General features: G+C 36.7%; 1 protein-coding gene across 1 annotated transcript; it reads right to left on the reverse strand.

Annotated features, from left to right (window-relative positions):
• Positions 1-5,121: 5,121 nt before the first annotated feature.
• Positions 5,122-16,419, reverse strand: LOC126368961 (aldo-keto reductase family 1 member B1-like). Its single transcript, XM_050013226.1, has 7 exons — positions 16,312-16,419; positions 15,941-16,083; positions 14,229-14,370; positions 13,052-13,246; positions 9,976-10,175; positions 6,984-7,139; positions 5,122-6,230 (listed from the first exon to the last, which is right to left on the reverse strand). The coding sequence occupies exons 1-7, from the start codon at positions 16,378-16,380 to the stop codon at positions 6,185-6,187; spliced, it is 951 nt and encodes a 316-aa protein (XP_049869183.1). The 5' UTR covers positions 16,381-16,419; the 3' UTR covers positions 5,122-6,184.
• Between the last annotated feature and the right edge of the window lie 3,386 nt (positions 16,420-19,805).

Below are 19,805 nucleotides of genomic sequence, written 5' to 3' on the forward strand. Positions count from 1 at the left end.
TGACCGATTAAAAATTGCTCGTGGTCAACTTTAGTGTATTCATCGGGAATTATTACATCATGTAAAGCACTGGGAATATTAGGCAAATTTTTATTTCGAACTCGATGAATCATCATTCTTAAGGCGTCTTTGTTAGGTATGTGAGGAGCGCAGGTACGTGGTACTTCCTGAGTACACCGTTGAATGATTTGTGCTGGAGTATCCATGGAACAGCTCGCTTTTTCTTTTACATCACACTTTAATTTTAATTCTACCTGCTTTTCCGGGTCAGGTAAATGTGTATGTTCATGATTTTGTGAAATAACGGTATGTATATTATCCATAAACTGGGTGGTAACAAACACATTGCACCGAACTGTATCTTTTTTCGTACATCTCCAATAAAACTTTGTATCGCGTTTATTATTTAAATGATAATAATATCCTTTAGTAACCAAAATATCTTTACCACGTTTTGACTTTACAATATTACACTGTTCACTCATTTTAATAGTTTAATTATCTATTTGTGTTGAGAATGAGTAAGACGCCAACGGAAGTCACACTTTTGTGAAGTAAATAAAATAATCTGACGAATACCCACATTTTTTAGACATTTTATTTAAACATTCCTGTGAGTTACCTTTTAAATCATTTTTTTTTAGCAAGCACACACACACACACACACACACACACACACACACACACACATACACTACACACACATACACACACACACACACACACACATGCATACATATTTTTATTATAAATATGTAGTATAATAATAATAAGTTGGTAGTGACCCTGGCTGCGAAGCTGCCCGGTATGGCCATTGAGTGATATGAACATGAGTATAATATTGAAAATTTTCTATATATTTAGGCGAACAGTTCGACGATGAAACGGGTGTCGGCGGCTCGTGTACCGTTGAAAGGTTCTGTCGGCGAATCGTTCATAGACTAAAGGTTCTGTCGTCAAACACACGCAAGCGAAACATTCTGTCGGCGAATTGTTCATAGTCGAAAGGTACTGTCGTGGAAACACTCATATACGTAACGATCTGTCGGTGGACCGTTCAACGGCGAAGCGACTGTAGGAGAATGGTTTCAGATTCGTTGGTCCCGGTTACTTATTATAAGTGAACAATCGTTACATAAACCATGCCAGGGGTCTTTGCGAGGGGCCTTAGAGCGGCTCAATAATAACTCTGATACCAGGGTTGATAAGGTTGGTAATTCAGCTCACAACCCACACGATAGAAGAAGATCTTTATTAATAAAAATCTGCCAGAACGCAATATTTTAAGACATAGGTAGGAGTAAGTCTCATCGATCAGTTGCGTACTAATTACCTACATACTTTACTATCAAAGGCAGAAACAATAATCACTTAAATAAAAATAATGTTTCTACCTATCCAAACTTTATTCAAGTAAGAACCCCTCCACGGTATCGTACTGTGATACGCAATATCCAAAATTACGTTCCTTTTCAAGTTACTGCATCAAACAAAACGTTATATAAAAGGTTGGCCTTTTATTCAAATGAATACTTATACCCGAGAACATAATCCCGTTTCCAAAGAGAGATATGATAATCTGAAATCGCAGCAGCTCTGAAGATTAATTCTTTGATTTCTAATCAGGTTAAGTAGGCTTCCGTCTTTGGTGGGATTATTCTACTGAATTCCGTAATGGTAATCATTCTAATCATTTAATACCTAGCATTATTTAATGAAAAAGTTCACGATTCGTTCATTTTGAGAAGGTAGTCGACTGATGGATTAACGATGAAAAAGTTTGATTTTTATTTGATTTTGTGAATTTTCTCATAAGTTCTTCTTTTAAAAAATAATGCAATCATGACATTCAATGAGGGACTTTCTAATCGACGTTCCCCAAACACACGATAGATGGCGTTGTTCACTTTTAACGTGATAATTTTACCTATTTTCTCGTTGCTGGGGTACATAATTATTCAAAAATGTAATGTATGTTGCTACCTATATTGCTACTCTTTATTTTGATCAGAATAATAATGGGTGGAAGTTGTAATTGTACCTTGGTGTAATAAAAAGGGTCATCATTTATACCCAAAAACAAAGATAAAAGATGCATGATAGGTCTGTCATCCATGAAATTAGAAGTTTAATGGAAGAAAAAACTTAACAACGCCCTCTATCGTGCTTTTGGAAAAGGCCGATTGGAAAGTTCCTCATTCTGTATTGTTTTAATAAAACTTTACACTTTGTGGCAATAAAATACATGGAACGCTTTCAGCGACTTTATCGTCCCGAGCAGGTCACCATCTTAGAACACAACGTAAGCTTATGTTCCAATAAAGGCCTATATCCCAATTGGAGTAGTCAGAGGTAGGTACATCCATCGCAAGATAAACTAAGTACTCACACCTCACCGAGCTTTCTGTTAGACCAACGTGATAGGTCGTGTGCCATATCGCCGTCTATAATGGTCGGGCCGGCTGTGGAAATGAAAACTTCACTTAAGATAAATTAATAAATCATTAGTGCAAGTCCGATACCGGGGTTCGAACCGGTACTTCTAGTTTGAGAAGCAAGCTCGTTAACCACAGGACCACAGTGACTTTCAAAACATCTCAGAACTTCGTATCAAAAGTGGTTGCAAGTTGTCTTTTGATCAATGAACGCTCTGTCTACCCTATTAATAATAACAGGCGTGGATTATTATTTTTTAACAAACCCAAAAGCTAGCCTACAACAGACGTTCCGTGTCATTACAGTTACAATAGAAACAATTTCATGAAATCGCTATTTCCGTTCCTGCTCTGAACAATAGCATTCTAGCTTTCCATGTGTGATGAGACGGAAATATGTACTCGACGAGAATTGATTCGACTTATAGAGTAGTCTACAAATGCTACTTCTATACTATAAATATTAACTGTAGTTATTATATTAACCGTTGTTTCACCGTCCTGCATACAAGTTTTCTTTATGGTTGATTCCTATGGTAGTAACTTTGCAAAAAAGGTTATTATAAGGTTAGTGATTATTTAGAAGATACTAATGCATGGGATTAACTGTCTGAGAAATGATATTAGGCAGCTAAATTACTCAATTGTATAACAATACTTATTTATTTTTTAAAAAGGTTTTGCCGAGGTTTTTCTTGTAGCTTCTTTTCCCCGGCTATACAAGTTGTGAGAAGCTGCAGTAGTTTTAGGCGGATGAGACGTTTGTTATGTAAAAATTGACGATTCAAAGAACTATCTTTCCTACTGAATAAAGATATTTTTGAATTTGCAAAAAAGCTAACCTAACCTGCCTTTTGTAAAAAAACGGACCTGTCTAATCTTCAGGTTAGATAAGCGGACCCTATGAGAAACGGAATAATGCTAGGGAAACGATTGTCAACTCGCATACAGTCCGTAAGTCCGCATTTAGAGACGGCAAAGAATTCGTAATCGATTAGATTAGATTTATTTACAGGCATACCTATTATCACAAATACTACACGGACGTGTTTGGTTAGAGAACTGCGCGCAACATCATTAATCTTTCAACGTTGCATTTAGAAACACTCCAACAAACTTCCTACAGGAAAACATTGATTTTCTACAAACTAAACACGTTGTATTCTGTTCGAGTAGCAACATTCGAAACAATCATTTAAAACTCATCTATTTTGTTTTCTTGGGGTCATCTTTTTGACCGAGACAGAAGGGAATTAAGGTTAAATTGTTCAACATCTTAAAGGAAGCCAGAGCCGTCTTAAACTATGCTGGGGCCTTTGGGCGCACAAGAATTTGGGGGCCTTTGAGACATTTTTCGTCCTTTGGGGCCCCCTGAGGATGGTTTCTCGGCAGGGGCCCGAGTGTCCTTATGGTAAAAACGGTATTGTGAGAAGGTTATTATGCCAACCAATTAATGACAATAATACTGATCTTCGACTCTTCTTGATGCGACTTAGTGAAATTTAAAGATGCTTCCTCACGGGGGGCATTCACCTGTAATGTAAATTTACATTACAATACTGCTTAGCTACTGTTAGATAAAAAGAATCGATCGACCTAATATCGACTGATACATCACTATGCTATAAACGTCACAACACTTGACTGATGTAATGCTGACCGCGCATTTGAGACGATTGTAAAAATGTTATCTTATTGAAATATAATCACTAATTGTACTGAACTGGGGGGTTAAAATGGCCACATCGAAGCAATTCATCTATGAAAGCAATATTGCTATTTGATAGTTGTTTGCATTGCGCACTTACTTTTATATGCGCAAATGTTAAAGTGCAATATTGCTTTCTTAAATGAATTGCTTCGATGTGGCCATTTTAACCCCCCTGGTCGTTCTGTTTAAAAATACTTAGTACCGTTTCATCTCACTGATGTAATGCTTGGATCTGTAGTCATAAGCAATATAATGTACCCACTTTAGGACTCTATCGCACTCACATATTTGACATTTAGTGAGACAGTTCAATTTGTCAAAAATGTTAATGTGACATGGTACCAAAGTGTATACATAATAATGCTCGTGACCGTACATACATACAATCACGCCTATTTCCCGTTGGGGTAGGCAGTGATCACATGATTTCACTTACTACGATCCTGACACACCATTTTCGCTTCTTTCACTCTCATCAAAAACTTCATGCACGCTCGCCGGTTTAAAGTACATACTCTAGACCGGATCTGTAACGTTACATTACAGGAAAATGCTCGCTGTGTGGGAGCACCTTTACTTCGTACAGTGTAGCTTTTGACATTACTGCATGGGGCCCTACGTGCCATCCGATTGATATTACTTTATATTCAGACCGCAATGTACAGTCATGAGCAATATAATGTACCCACTTTAGGACTCTGTCGCACTAATATATTTCACATTTAGTTAGACTTACAATGCAACTAGTCAAAAAAGTTAATGTGACATGGAACCAAATGTATGCATATTGATGCTCGTGACCGTACCAAACCAAACTGTGAAGTCTCACCAAGGGATGTCTGAAACCAGAAATCGAACCCAGAACTCCAAATCGTCAGCCAAACGCCTTAACCACTATAATTATCTATTAAACCATGATGTGTTTTATTTTGAAAAGGAATAGCAATAGGAAGTTTGATACAAAAATTGCTCCACTGAAGGCGTTAACAGCAAAACTTTATTGTACTAAATAGCAGTTATATGATTTCCAAGTGAACCACATTCGAGGAAATTTAAAGTTTTACGAGCTATTTTCCACTATCAGACAATGTACGGAACCTAAATCACTAAAAATGCCCCGCACCGAAGATGTCTAGGAAGTGATAAGATTGCTTTCCGCGCATGCATCGTGCAATTTATAAACGTAAAGTCGAGAAACACGGAAATGTGTTTTTAGAACGTCTGTAAATTCTGTAATAATATTTTAGGTCTTTATATTATGGCTGGGAATTATTGAAATATTCGAGTTTGTACGCGTTCACAAAGAGAACCTAAATAAATGATTGCAAAATGTTAAATTGTCTCTTATGTTGTATGCAATACTCAATGTTCTTTTCATATTTAATAACGTATGTAAATACAACAAGGTTTTATTTTATTACACATGTTTTTGTGTAATAAAGAGTTATTGTATTGTAAATAAGGCACGGATTTCTGTGTGAACGTGCGCACATGCTCCTCGCTATTCGCCAGATTTGTACGCAGCCTTAGATACGGAAGTGTACGGATTTGTCATTTTTCTAATCGAATAAACGTGGCAATAGAAGCCAACAGATCTGAGTTTTTAGTAAAGATTTCGGCAAATCAAACGTCTATCACTAGTTGAAAGCCAAGCCAGACCGGATATTGCTCGCAACGTGGATTGACATGTTCCTTTTAGCGATAAACATTGGCAAAAGTTCTTCGCTTTCCGAATTTATATTTAGTTAGGTTAGCGAGTTACCCTACGTTGATGTGGGGTTTTATGTTCTGAGTTGTATTGCTTCAGTCGAATGCAGTATTTTCGTGGAGCCGTAGTAGCCGAGTTGTAGAACGCTTGCCGATCGCAGGTTCGAATCCAGCACACCTCTAAACCAATGATTGTAGAATTTGTTTTCGAATTCATGTTTGGATCATAAATGATAAAAGTATATATTCTTTATTTTTCCAGAATTTTCCTTAAGAGTCTTTGATTTAACGTCTTCGTGTATTCCTGTCAAAAAATATTTGAAATCTTTTTCTAAAATTCTTCATTCACAAATGGATGATGCTTGTGAGCGCGTCCTCTGAAAATAAAAAGTATTTTTTTAATAAATTCATTTGAGATCCGTCTGTGTGAATTTACTTTCAATGGTTTTTTATCTATTTATAATCCCGGTATCGAAAGACCTGGTCGAAACCCTTCAATAGCGGGAGGTAGGTACGTGTGTCTGCAGATGATCTGCTAATTACCAGACTATGCCAGAGGTCAAATTAGTTCGGACATACCGGCCAATTAACACAGGCCGGTCCGCAGGGACCGCGGTCAACCCGACAAGACCTGCCATTAAATGCTTCACTTTGAATACACACCGGCTCTGAAGCGCAGCAATTAACAAAAACGCGTCACGCTTAAAAGAACAAAAATGCGCTGAAGGCTCTCACCCGGTACAACGTTTAAGACAACAGGCCTGAGGGTGCCCAGTTGGGCGCGAACCTCGGCTCAGGGCGTAGTCTGAGAGGAAGAATATTTGAAAGGATTAATCGATCCTAGTAGGTTGATAGCGATAAGCGCTGAATGAGGGGAATCGTCGACCACGCCGACGGGGTCGGTATCGGGGTTCTGAAGTGTTTGGTGTCGCGAACTGATTGGCCGCCTCTATGGCTAGAGTAATCGGGTCGTCGGGATCGTATATTACGTCCTTCGGACGCCGATACTTTTAGTACTGTCCCTAAGCGGGATGTATTCGGAAACAAAAATACTAATTGTATCGATAAAAACTTCAGCTTAAACAAGATATTTAAAGTAGCGCGGACTTTAAACTCGATGGAGTGCTTACTCAGCTTGCGGAATGAGTCGTCCGTTGCATTCCATAGTGCTGATGAGCGCGATGTCCTCTCGGGACAGTTGAAAGTCCCAGACATTGTAGTTCTCGATAATGCGCTCCTTAGTCGTCGACTTCGGTATAACGATGATGCCGCGGTCGATTTGGTACCTGGAGCACAGAACACAGAATAATACGTAAGTCTCCGCCCCGCACTGAATCGTATCGGGCGCTGACCACACCCCCTCTGGATCTTACTTCAGTCTTAAATGGTCATAAGGTACTAAGGAGTAATTGGGAGTGTGTGTTGCTCGCACTTACGCGTTACGCGGCACATGGTAAGAATTAAATTCTCTTATGGAGAGAGAGAGAAAAATATACTTTTTTGACGTGACTTATTGTAGATTTGCCGTAGATGGCATTAACTACTTGGTGGGAATGGAGTATCCTAGGTCAAAGATAAATTATGAAATTCTGATGACTAAATAAAGACAGAGATCTTTGACCTTTAGATAAAGGTGACAAAAAATGTTTTCTTTTTTCTATTTAACTTATTTATGAATTTTAATAAATAAAAATGTAATAAGTGCGAAATTTAGTCACGTTTATCTATAACGTCACAGGTTGCTTTTTCGTACAAATTCCATAGTAATTACGTATTTTGACGTTTAGTAAAAAGTGACTGATTGGACTAGTTGGAAACTAGCCTTTTATAGATACTGTATTTGTTTGATAATAATTACTACATATTTTATATCCCTTCCCTCTTAATAGGTGGGTATTTGATCCCATTTGTCCCAGATAATATAGATCCCTGATTACATTTGACGTTGCGGAGTGCAGAGAAAAACCACTAGGTAGGTGCCTGTAATAAGTTACGTCGAAATGACAAAAAAGACTTACGATACCAGTATCGTACAAAATTTAATATTTACCAAGTGAGTTTCAAAATATCACATAAACATAATATAAATTAGATTTATAAACAATACACGGAAGGAACACATTATCTATATTTGAGTACCCTATAAAAATCGTCCTATTCTACAAAACGCCCACAAGGTAAGATACGATGTGATCCTTCAAGTTGCCTCCTACGCGCAATATGTTTAGATATTGTAGGTACGTAGGGACCAACACTTAGATTACGTCTTATTATAATATATTTTCCTTTTTTCCCTGACACGATTTTCGTACTGGCCAGATTTACTTTTATCAAATTCTGACATCAAATATGGAACAATAGAACAGTTCGAAATTCTTAAAAATAAATATTTTTAATAAATATTATGCTTCCAAACAGCCAAACTTTAATAGTATACTATTTACGTATTTTAAATTTGATTTCCGTTGATTTAAAATTCAATGTTTATTTCGTTTACTATTTATCACAAGTATCCAACGAATCAAATCAAATAAGAAAAAATAATCCCATCACAAATATGAAGTTATCGCGTGATCTAAAAAGAACCCGCAAAATTTTGTGCTTTGTATTTTTCAGTTTTTTATATTTTTTTATAGTACACGCGATGTATTTTGTAGAAGCAATTTTGGTTTTTACGAACTATTATACCCAGTGATGCCTTTCCCGGAAATGTTCCCAAAGTGGGAATGTCTTCTCTTTAATAGTGAGGACACTGGCTGGTATTTTTTACAAATTGTTCTTTCTTGAATTCTTTGGTCTTGTATGTATACTTAGATATGTATACTAACTAATAGGATCAACAAGGGGGAAGGTTACACACGTTGCACGTTAAACCGTTGGTCCCGGTTACTTATTTACTGATGTAAGTGAGTAATCGTTACGTGAGCCATGTCAGGGGCCTTTGGCGGCTCAATCATAACCCAGACACCAGGGTTGATGAAGCTGGTATTCCACCTCACAACCCACACGATAAGAAGAAGAGGGGGAACCGTTTTAGTAAGTGTTTCTGTGTCTTAAAATATCCTAGAAAATACCTAAACGAGGATATTGTGTCCTACAGCAAGTAATTTTCTTTGACGTTGTGCACAAAAAATATAAAATATCTCTAAAATAAAATCCACACTTTTTCTATTAAGGTGTCCTAAAACCGAAATGTGTTTTTCATCAATCTACGGACTGCACAGAAAATGGACCCAAAATTCTGTTGTGTTGATAAACAAACTTTATAAGCCCGATAGTAAAGCTTAAATCCATACATAACCAATGAGCCAATATTTATATTTCCCCCACTCTACTAAAGTATGCCGTGTCTATCCGTGTGTAAGGTCAGTGACAGGTTATACAAACACTAACCAATTTAGGGCTTCAGTCTCCTTTGGTCCGGATTTGTTCTGAGTATAATTCATTTTCAAATAGTATCACTGATTTAGACTTAATTCATGATAATTTTTACAATTTTAAAACTAAGCTTAATAAGCATTTTCTAAATGACGGGACCATTAATCATCACTGATGATTAAATGTGAACCACACATATGACAGCTAACTGATAGGAATGTAGATAAATTGTCGGATTTATAGGCATATTCAGGGATATGGCTGTTGTATGGGTGGTCCATATTAATATAATTTTCTAATTGTTTTCTTTTTTGTTCCTTTTTCTTTTTGTTAGAAATTAAGACAATTATTATTATGTAAGTTAGGTACGCCGTAACTGTGATTTACATCAGATCTCTATATATATAATTAGAGTTAATTAGTATAATGCATAAATGTAAACCATGTGGCAGTACTAATTAAATAAATAAATAAATAAATAAACACTATATAACTACTTAAATACTTACCTGTCTATCCAATATCAAGTGTATATCTTCACTAAAAGATAAAAATAAAAGTCTACGATAAAAATAAATCTTCTCTTAAAAGCGGTCTTCTTCTTTTCTCGTGTGGGTTGTAAGGTCAGCGACCGATCTCATCAGCCCTGGTGTCAGGGTTACTAATAAACCGCTAAAGGCCCCCCTTTTTTTTAATTTGTGTGCAATAAAGTGTTTTTATTATTATTATTATTTAAACACGTACCTGATAAGGACTTGTGCTGGTGTTTTCTTGTACTTGGCGGCGATAGACTTGACTTTAGGCTCCTCTAGCAGAAGGGGGTCGCCAGGTTTTGCCCACGGGCGGTTAGGGCTACCCAGAGGGCTATAGGCAGTTAGAGTTATACCACGAGCCTTGCAGAAGTCAAACAATTTCTGCTGGGATAAGTAGGGATGGCATTCCACCTTGAACAAAGAAATATATAATAATAAAAAATAAACGAAAACAATGGAATTTCTGAACGCGTGACTACATCGTTTAAACCACTGGATTCGACTTTATGAATTTGATTTCATGTATAAATAAAGAATAGATTAGAATATAAATAGTTTAGGCGCCACACACAAAAAAGCAATAAAAAGACATCAAATCCCACTAAACAATTACAAAAACATGTCTGGATCATATATAATTGAAATCACGTGGTTTCCAGTATTTGAGTGGTTAGTTCGTCTTGTGATGCACGTACCTCTGACTACCCCATTGGGATATAGCCGTGGGCTTATGTTATGTTGTGTTTGTAAAAAATAAGCATTCCACATCGTGGTAGGCGAACAGCGCCGTAGCAGTCTGCATTCACTTCATTCCAAGGTTACCTTTCAATGTGATACGCTTGCGAGACAGGATGATGTGCCTAGAAGAGGTCACATCATCACAAAAGTATCTAATTTAATACTTTCTACTTGTCTTTACTTTTATTTTTCATTTAATCAAAACCCAAAAACAAAACGTCCCAAGAATCCTCAACACGAAAAGAATACGTTCATTTTCTTTCAAATTAAATTAGTTTGTGGATTCCTTTAGCTTTAAACCAACAAAAGGACGTTTATTTAAGAAATAAATATGGTTAATGACAATTTAGCCTCTTACTTAAGGTGGGTAGGCACTTGAATAGGTCAAAGCCAAAGACAACATTATTAACAAAATACTTTAACCCTTTCATGGGCAGAGACCATGGGTCATTGATGGTTCATAATAGGTAGTATGACACCTTGGAATCGGAACGTCATTAGACGTTCTATCCTTGAAAGTGTTAAAAGATAATGCAACCCAATTTTGGCCGATTGCACACACCGGCCACTCTGGACAGGCCACGAGGCAACTTCTCATCCTTCTTAAACTTGTTTTTATTAAACCTTAACCGCCTTATTACAAAACTAACGTCCCGCTGCTGCGCCGTGGCGTTAGTGTTGCAGATTCTGCAAATAATTATTATGACTTTTTAATTAGTTCCATTGAAATCCGTAAACTTAACGCTATAGTACTTAAGTAATATTTACCGGTAGGTACTCGGACGCCGTGAACCGAGTACATCTCCCATATTATTATACCGTTTTTCACAGGGTCCGCTTACCTAACCTAAAGGTTTGGCAGATCCGGTTTTTTAAAGAAGCGACTGCTTGTCTGAATTTCCAACCAATACAGGTCAGGTCACATACCTCCGAAATTGCATTTCTCGGGAATGTAGGTTTCCTCACGATGTTTTCCTTCACCGCTGAGCACGTGATAATCATTTTATGATCCAAACAAATACGAAAACAAATTCGACAATCATTTTGGGCCTGTGCTGGATTTGAACTTGCGACGTCGAAATGAGAGGCAAGCATTCTACCAACTGGGCTACTACGGCTCTTACTATCACGGCTGTGATAACCTAATATGATGGGTATTCTATAGAATACACCTCTTGCATTCTCAGTCGAAGGTTCTAATCCCAAGGTTCCATAAAGAATTTGCCCGTTAATTATGATATTTACACATTAGCTGAATGAATTAGATTGTACCTCTGTAAAAAAAAACCCTAAGGTTGCCTAAACTACAATGTTAGGTAGCAATTGATTGCAAAGACTAAAGCTAATGTAATTTACTAACTGGCGTCCGTGGTCCAATGGTTGAGCTCACGATCCGGTGGGAATATATCACATAAATCACTGTGTGAGCCCTGGTTTGGTTAGGACATTACAGGCAGATCACCCTATTGGCAGAAAGTCAGATGATCCGTACTTCGGAAGAAACGTGAATCTGTTGGTTCCGGCTACTACTTACTGACGTTCAATAATGACCCTGACAACAGAGTTGATGGGGTTGGTAATCAACCTCAAAACCCATACGATAGAAGATTTACCAAAGCTAACTATCGCAAGATAGTTATAACTTATAATCTCGAAAAATACTTCTACCACGAAGGAATGTATATAGACGAGAGGAATATAGGTCGCGAGATGATTAGTCTTGGAACTGCGGAGACCTAGATAAGACCTAGTTTTCTTAGATCATAGCTCTAGAATATCTCTAGAGAATTTGAGTTCGTTTATATTGTAAATAGAACCTCCCGCTCGGTTGTTTTTGGTTGAAATCAGTTTGTTGACTCAAGTACCATTGTACATTTCATTATTAAGTCCACGAAATAGGATTTTGCCGAGTCTTTCGAATGTACGAGTATTTATTTTGGAGAGAATGGTAAGTAATTTTACATTGAGTAAAATAATAGAAAACTCATCTTCGGCCGTCTCGATCTTAGAATTACTTAGATCAAAATTTGATATCTACAACATTACTTTTATAATGTCTTCGATGAGATAAATTAATTTAAATTTTCTAAGCACAGCTTCTATGCTGAACTTGGAGCGAATAAAAACATAGAACAATTTCAGCTGCATGTCTTCCCGGGCATGTCGTAAAATCCGACAAAGGGGTCGTGACCTTTCCAACATGATGGATATTGTTATGGGCGATAGGCTGATACTTTTTCACTATAAGACTCAACATCGTATCAACAATTTGATTTGATTGTGGATCTGTCCACCCCATTAGGGACCACAGGCGTGAGTTTGTATATGTTCTAGGCACAGAACTTTGGCATTTCAATAATTATGAGGCCTACCACAGAAATAAAAATATTTGGTTAGCTAGCTTACTCTCTAGTAATTTAAAACGAAATACAACAATACTGTATCACCAAACATCGATTCCCGCTACGACAATTGGCTTGAGGTCGCGTTTCTTTCGATGTAGAGTACAGCTATAGTAAAGAGAGTTTGGAAATTAGCTGTAGTATTACCTGATTTGTAACCGGCTTAATTTTGGCAATCTTCAACACCCGGTCTATTTGTTTAGAATTGAAGTTGCTCAATCCGATACTCTTCACCAGGCCCTGTTCAACAAGCTTCTCCATAGCTCTCCAAGTGTCGATATAGTCGACATCTGAGTATATCACCTTGCCGTTTGAGTCTGCCGGGAACGGGTCGTCGCCTTCCTACAATCAAGTATAAAGTCAATGAAAGCGGTCCCAATGTTGTACCCTGTGGAAATATTCAACACAAATGTTTGGTCAGAGTTCGTGAGTCCTAGAACCTCTCGATACTGAGTTGTAGATACTGTTAGTCTGCGGAAGTTTTAGACTAGTTTATTATTAATAAAGTGCCCGAAGCTATTGAAACTTATGTAGGTATACATAGAGACTTTATTAGTAAATATAAGTTAGGAATCAAACACAGATACAAGCTAAAGTCAGTAGGTGCTTTTAAAACTTACTTATTTATTTAAGCTTAGACACAACCATTTGTTTTAACATTTAATGTTATCTAGTTTTAGTTTAGTCTATATTGTCCCACAACTGGGCAAAGGCCTCTTCATATTTCCTTAAATAGGTAAGTATTTATCAACGATACAAAATCAACAAACTAAATAGGTAAATAGTTTTTGTTACCTACTTATCTATGTATAATGTAAGACGGACATCGTAGATACCTAGCATCGACACACACCCTGGTTTAACGATGCTAGTTAGCATAATCACTGTGTGTACTAAATTTTTGAAATAAATAAAAAAAAAAAAATCTCAACAGCAAAAATATCATAAAAATACGAAAATGTAGTTAAGTGTATTGTATAGAAACATTTGATGCTGTTTCCATCAAAAAACATACACACTAATTTTAGGCTTATCCTATCCATTGTATGATTCAATTTTATAAATATTTTTCTACAAAAGCAAATACAAAAGCCTCGAGTTCTATGCAAACAACAAAAACTAACTCCCGTAACCTTTCAGTGGAAAATTGAATATGTCAGGAAGTATTAGTATGTTCATTTTTTGAACAACAGTGCTACTGTTCTATTCGAGTTTTCCGTTTAAAATTTCCATATCTTAATCCGAATTCACGGCGGTTTTTCGAGCTCGTACGCTGAAATCCTAGCCTAGACTTCTAGGCTAGATCCATTATCTCCATACTTACCTTATAAGCCATAGGCCAATGGATTAAATACAAATCCAAGTAGGTCACACCAAGGTCGTCGAGGGAAGTCCTAACCGCCTTTTCTACTAAATCCGGACGGTGATACGTGTTCCATATCTTGGACGTTATGAACAGATTTTCCCTGTCGGAAAATGAATAAATATGACATATTTTCTCTTTATGTAAGTGCCTAAATAGGTGGAAATATGTTTCTACTTAGAATTATTTGCGAAATGAGTAAATATAATAGCAGTACCTCCCCCTACTCCTCCTCCATTTCTTCTCTCTCTCTCTCTCTCTTCTCCTTATGTCTCTAAACTTGAGTCTAGAGATTAGATACTACTCATATCATTACCTAAGAAGGTTTGCCTAATTACCTACTTTTAGTAATAGGCTAGTTTCCAACTAGTCAAATCAGTTACTTTTTACTAAACGTCAAAACACGAAATTACTACGAAAATTGTATTGTATGTATTGTATGTAAAAGCACACTGTGACGTCATAGAAAAACGTGATACGTGTTACGCGTACGTTTTTCGTTATTACAATTAATAAATAAGTTAAATAGAAAAACGAAACGTTATTCGTTAGTTTTAGATCTAACTTCATTTAGTAATCAGAATTTCATAATTTAGTTTGAACTTAGAACACGACCCAATTATAAACAATGATATTTTTTTTTATGGATAAAGGGGTAGGGGACGGGCCAAGAAAGTGTGGATGGTTTGTGTAAAGAAGGATATGTGTGTGAAAGGTGAGTACTGGAATGACGACTGACAGAAATGAATGGAAAAGGAATACATGTTGTGTCGGCCCCAACTAAAGTGGGATAAGGGTAGGAGGATGATTTATCAATCTTTATAGAACCTCTATAGAACTTGAACTGTTTTTATCTTCTTTTACGTACGACTCTACCTACCTATCCATACGGGGATACAAGCACGAAGCTATGTTGTTTTTTCTTTTGGTGCAATAAAGTACCTATCGACTTTTGTCTGAAGGTACTATTTCAATGAATTCAGTTTTAGCTGAAAATGTGCCCATCAATGTTATAGAACAATAATATTGTAAATAACAATACTGTTGTAATACAGGGTGTAAGTGACATCGTAACGAATACTGAGGGTGATGATTCAGATCATCATTCTTAGTCGATATCAAGTAAAATACTCCGTACTCAGGTCTCACAGAATACCAGCGACGCGGCTCACGCCGCCGCGGCTGAGTGAGGACCTTTTATACGGGACACCATCCACTACACTTATGGGTAAGCCGACATGACGTCACATTTTAATTTAGGTATAAGTTTCTGTGTTCGTTATCCATGTTTCTATATAGAAAATATTTCGTGTGTGCGTTGACTTCTGATGTGATGTCATCATAATATAATGTCATATATATGTAATCCGTGTCCGTGGTGTCCTAAATAATAAATGTTTCTTTCTTTCTTTCTTCTAAAATTTTCCGTCGCAAAATTCATGACTTTTTGTAAGTATTTTTAATTCTGTACTTTTGCGATGGAAAATTCCACTTGATATTAACTCAGAATAATTATCTGAAACATCCCACTCAGTATTCGTTAGAACGTCACTTACACCCCGTAGATGTAGGTAAATATTGAGCACATACAATACTAAATTCAAACAGATATGCCGCGTACCTATAAGGATAAGGTGTCACATGAGGGCGTATAAAACATATGACAAGAGTACCTTATGACGTGGCCCTGTTTGATCTTTTCCCTGATGGCTTGGCCGACTTCCCTCTCGTTGCCGTAAAGATGAGCGCAGTCAATATGACGGTAGCCCGCGTCTATAGCCACGGTTACGGCTTGAGCCACCGCGCCCGGTTCAGACTATAACAAAAATGAATCCAAAAATATTATGTTCTGTGTAACAAATTAAAAGACGTAAGTCCACTTACTGTTTTTTCCACGAGAGTGCGAAATATACAATACAATACCTAATTCTTTATTGCACAAAGGGTATATCCATTATATACATATTATAATTATATACACCTCTTCCTAACCCTTCGGGGACATAGACGTTAAGTTATGTAAAACGTAATATAAATTCCATACCTGCCAAGTTCCCAGTCCCAAAATAGGACAGGACAGTCCATTATTGAATTTCACAGAAGGCACAGACATGTTGGTTACTCAGGAACTCCTAAGATAATAATTGTAATCGTGTACTTACTAAGAAGTAAATTATGTAATTTCATAGTTTTATCTCGCTGCCGTAACGAGTAGATAATGCTCGTATATTTATTTAGTAATGACCTTTTGATAGCAAATATTTTGTAAACAGAAGTATTTTAGGTATGAAACGTGAATGAGGAACTTTTCCGGCTGCGTTCCCTATAAAAAATATAGATGGCGCTGTTCAGATTTAACGTGATAATTACGTGTTTTCCGAATGCTTGGAGTATATAATTATACAAAAATATAATGTCGCTTTAAGCGATAAGGCCGCCATTTGCCATGTACTTAATTAAGAGACTTTTTGTAATTATTTATTTTTAGTTTGGTGCAATAAAGTGTATTTGTATTGTATTGTATTGTATTGTAATTGCAGAGGCATATAATGAAAATAATTGTTGCTTGATATTATGATCAGATACGTATAGAATTATGTAGCCACCTACTCTTTATTTTGATGAGTTTTGTTTGACGCTAGCGCCGTGCACGCTCGGCGTTCGGTAGCCGGCTAAAGCTGGCGTCGCGTCGCCGCGGCGGCGACGTCGCGTAGACGTTGCGCTGACGATAGCACTACAACGACGCTCGAGAGGGGCTAGTGCGGGGGGTCTCTTAAAATAATTTAATATAAGTACACTATTAAGTAACCCTTACGATATAATTATAGGCACAAGTACATTTTAAGTAGGTAGGCATACCTATACTTACTCCCACATACTTTACTAGCAGTGTTAAACAATTTCTCTGCAACAAGGTTGACTAGGTATTATCGTAAATAATCTACTGATTTATGTAGATTACACAATTTGCTTTTTATTAAAACTTATTCCGCGTCTAACTATCAATGTACAATCAAAGAGCAAAAGTCCAGTCACTGAGCCCAGCGAATTTAAAGTTATGAACCATTAGTTGTCATAATTATAAAATTTACGTTTTTGTAGGTGTTTTTGGTCTATTACAGTAACGACATGTAACCAGGAGGTCTTAAGTGCAACCAGTTACTTTATTACTTTGCAAGAAACTGATTGGACTTTTGCAGCTTGTCACACCTAGTAGTGCGAATTAATTGTGTGAACCACATTATACCTTAGGGATCACTAGCTGGCTAGTCACAACAAGCGTTTTTGGTGAGATTCCAATATTTTAAAAATCGAATGAGCAGTTAGTTGTACTTTCAATATTCAAATATCTGCAAAATAGAGCTACCTGCAGACTGAAATCCCAAAGAAATGCACATGAGGCTCTAGTGTGTCCCTAATTAAGGTACCGCGAACATCTATGGACTGAAATAACTTGCAGCAATTAATAAGTTCTAATGACCCTATTGTAAGATACCTACCTACATGGTACCAAAAATATACCTACCTACTCGTACACCTGCAGACATAGCCGCAATCTCCAGGTGAGCCTTAAAAAATTGTAACAAGTAACGCCATCTAGCGCCATCATTGTGAACTTAAATTCTGAAGGTACATAAGAGAAACACTATAATTTTCTAAAATTCAGGTATCTAGGAGGAAAACTATAATTTTCTGTGGATCTATTTTATGAATAGACAAAATTATCACCATAATAATTCCTTGTAAGGGTTTATAGAGCCAGGTATGTATGATAGGTCAATAGAGTCTGGTAAGGTACAATAATTCGTTTCTATGTAGTGATGTACAAAATGCAGTCTCCTGAAAATCAAATTCATAGGTATAGGCTTCATTTTTCTTGGAAAAATGCAGATTCACTAGACAGTTCAACATAAGCCCGAACATACAGATAACAGACTTCCCTAGAGGTACTATGCCAATAAATTATTGGACATTATTGACAAAAAAGTGAACAAATCTTTTCAAAAATATTGTTTTATTAAAATAACAGTAAAATCAACTATTAAATACCTACAGATGCTATGTACTTAAACTTAACATAAGCTTTGACTAGTATCACTCTTTCAATAGTATGTTTTCTGAAGAGCCTTCAGCTAAGAGTTCCTGCTCTGCCGCCAATTTTCTTGCCTCAGTTTGTGGCCGAACATATCTGAAGTATTTGTAGAAATGATCCCCTAATATAATGGAGCCATAGAGGGTTAGGCCAACACACACTAATACACCACCCCGGTGCAGTTTGTCGTATAGATGGCTCCGCGCGTATTTCTTCATGATTACTGCAAAGCAAAACATTACAAAAATTAACTAAGTAAGTGTAAAGGAATGATGAAAACTAAATTATAAAACGACATACTACATCACAAAATACGTTTTGATAACTCTTAAAATTTTAAATTTTTTAAGTAAATTGATATTCTTATTTACAAACCTGTATTAAATTGGGAAAGAAAGTTTATATTCGTTGAATTTATATTAATTTATACTTTTCGTTTAGGTTATTTTAGACGTAACTAAATGTCAAAACACAGCAGCTGTCAAATTAATGCGCTTTTTATTATTCCTCTTGTTCTGCTCTTGTTATTCCTAATTACGGTTCGTAAAAGTGAAACAAATAATTTTGTATTGATTTTGTGTTAGAGTAAAAGTTTATTTGGTTTATCTCTTTTCCTGTATTTCTTATGTGCACTATTGATGTACGAAAAAATTTGACTAAAAGGGGACGTTCGTTTCATTAAAAAAAACAGTTATGTTAGCTCGACCGCCACCCAACCGACAAACAAACCGGCTGACACAAATGTCTTTGGTTCTTGGCAGTGTGGCAGTGAACAAGACAGAATGTGTAGATGAACCACAATTTCCAGTGCCAGCCAATCGGCTAATTAAAATAAAAGTTAGAATAAATCAGTGTTGCCAACTTAGTGGATTTTCCACTAGATCTGGTGGTTTAGACATGTGGTTCGGCGAAAAAAATATTAGTTTTAGTGGCTAGTGGATTTTTTAGTGGATTAGAGTCCTTCCACTTAGCGGTAAGTGACGAATTTAACCACTAATACAACCGAAAATGGTTTATGAGTTACTAGAGCGAAAGAACCAATATAAAGTTTATTTATTATTAGTAATACATACAATAAGTTTCATATTGAGTAAGATCAAGATGCCTAAGCCACAGTACACCCAAAAGTTTCGTGATTGTTGGTTACGTGACCCAGTTTTAAGGGATTGGTTGCAAATAGTCGAAAGCACTGGTGGTCCAGTTGCTAAGTGCAAATTATGCGGTATATGATTAAGAATAATTTACCCTGTCTCTAGCACGTCTTTACCTACGACGCGGCGCTAAAGAGGGGGAAAAAACATCCCACGATCTGATTGCACTGATTCGGCTTTGGGTTGTCTAGTGATTCTATAGTCTCTGCTTACCCCGGTGGGAAATAGGCGTGAGTTTATGTATGTATGTATTTTATCTAGTGAAATTCTGGTGGTTTGCACGGCCGCATTTGG

The sequence above is a fragment of the Pectinophora gossypiella genome, chromosome 8 (assembly GCF_024362695.1).
Source record: "Pectinophora gossypiella chromosome 8, ilPecGoss1.1, whole genome shotgun sequence".
In the NCBI taxonomy this organism is placed as follows: Eukaryota; Metazoa; Arthropoda; class Insecta; order Lepidoptera; family Gelechiidae; genus Pectinophora; species Pectinophora gossypiella.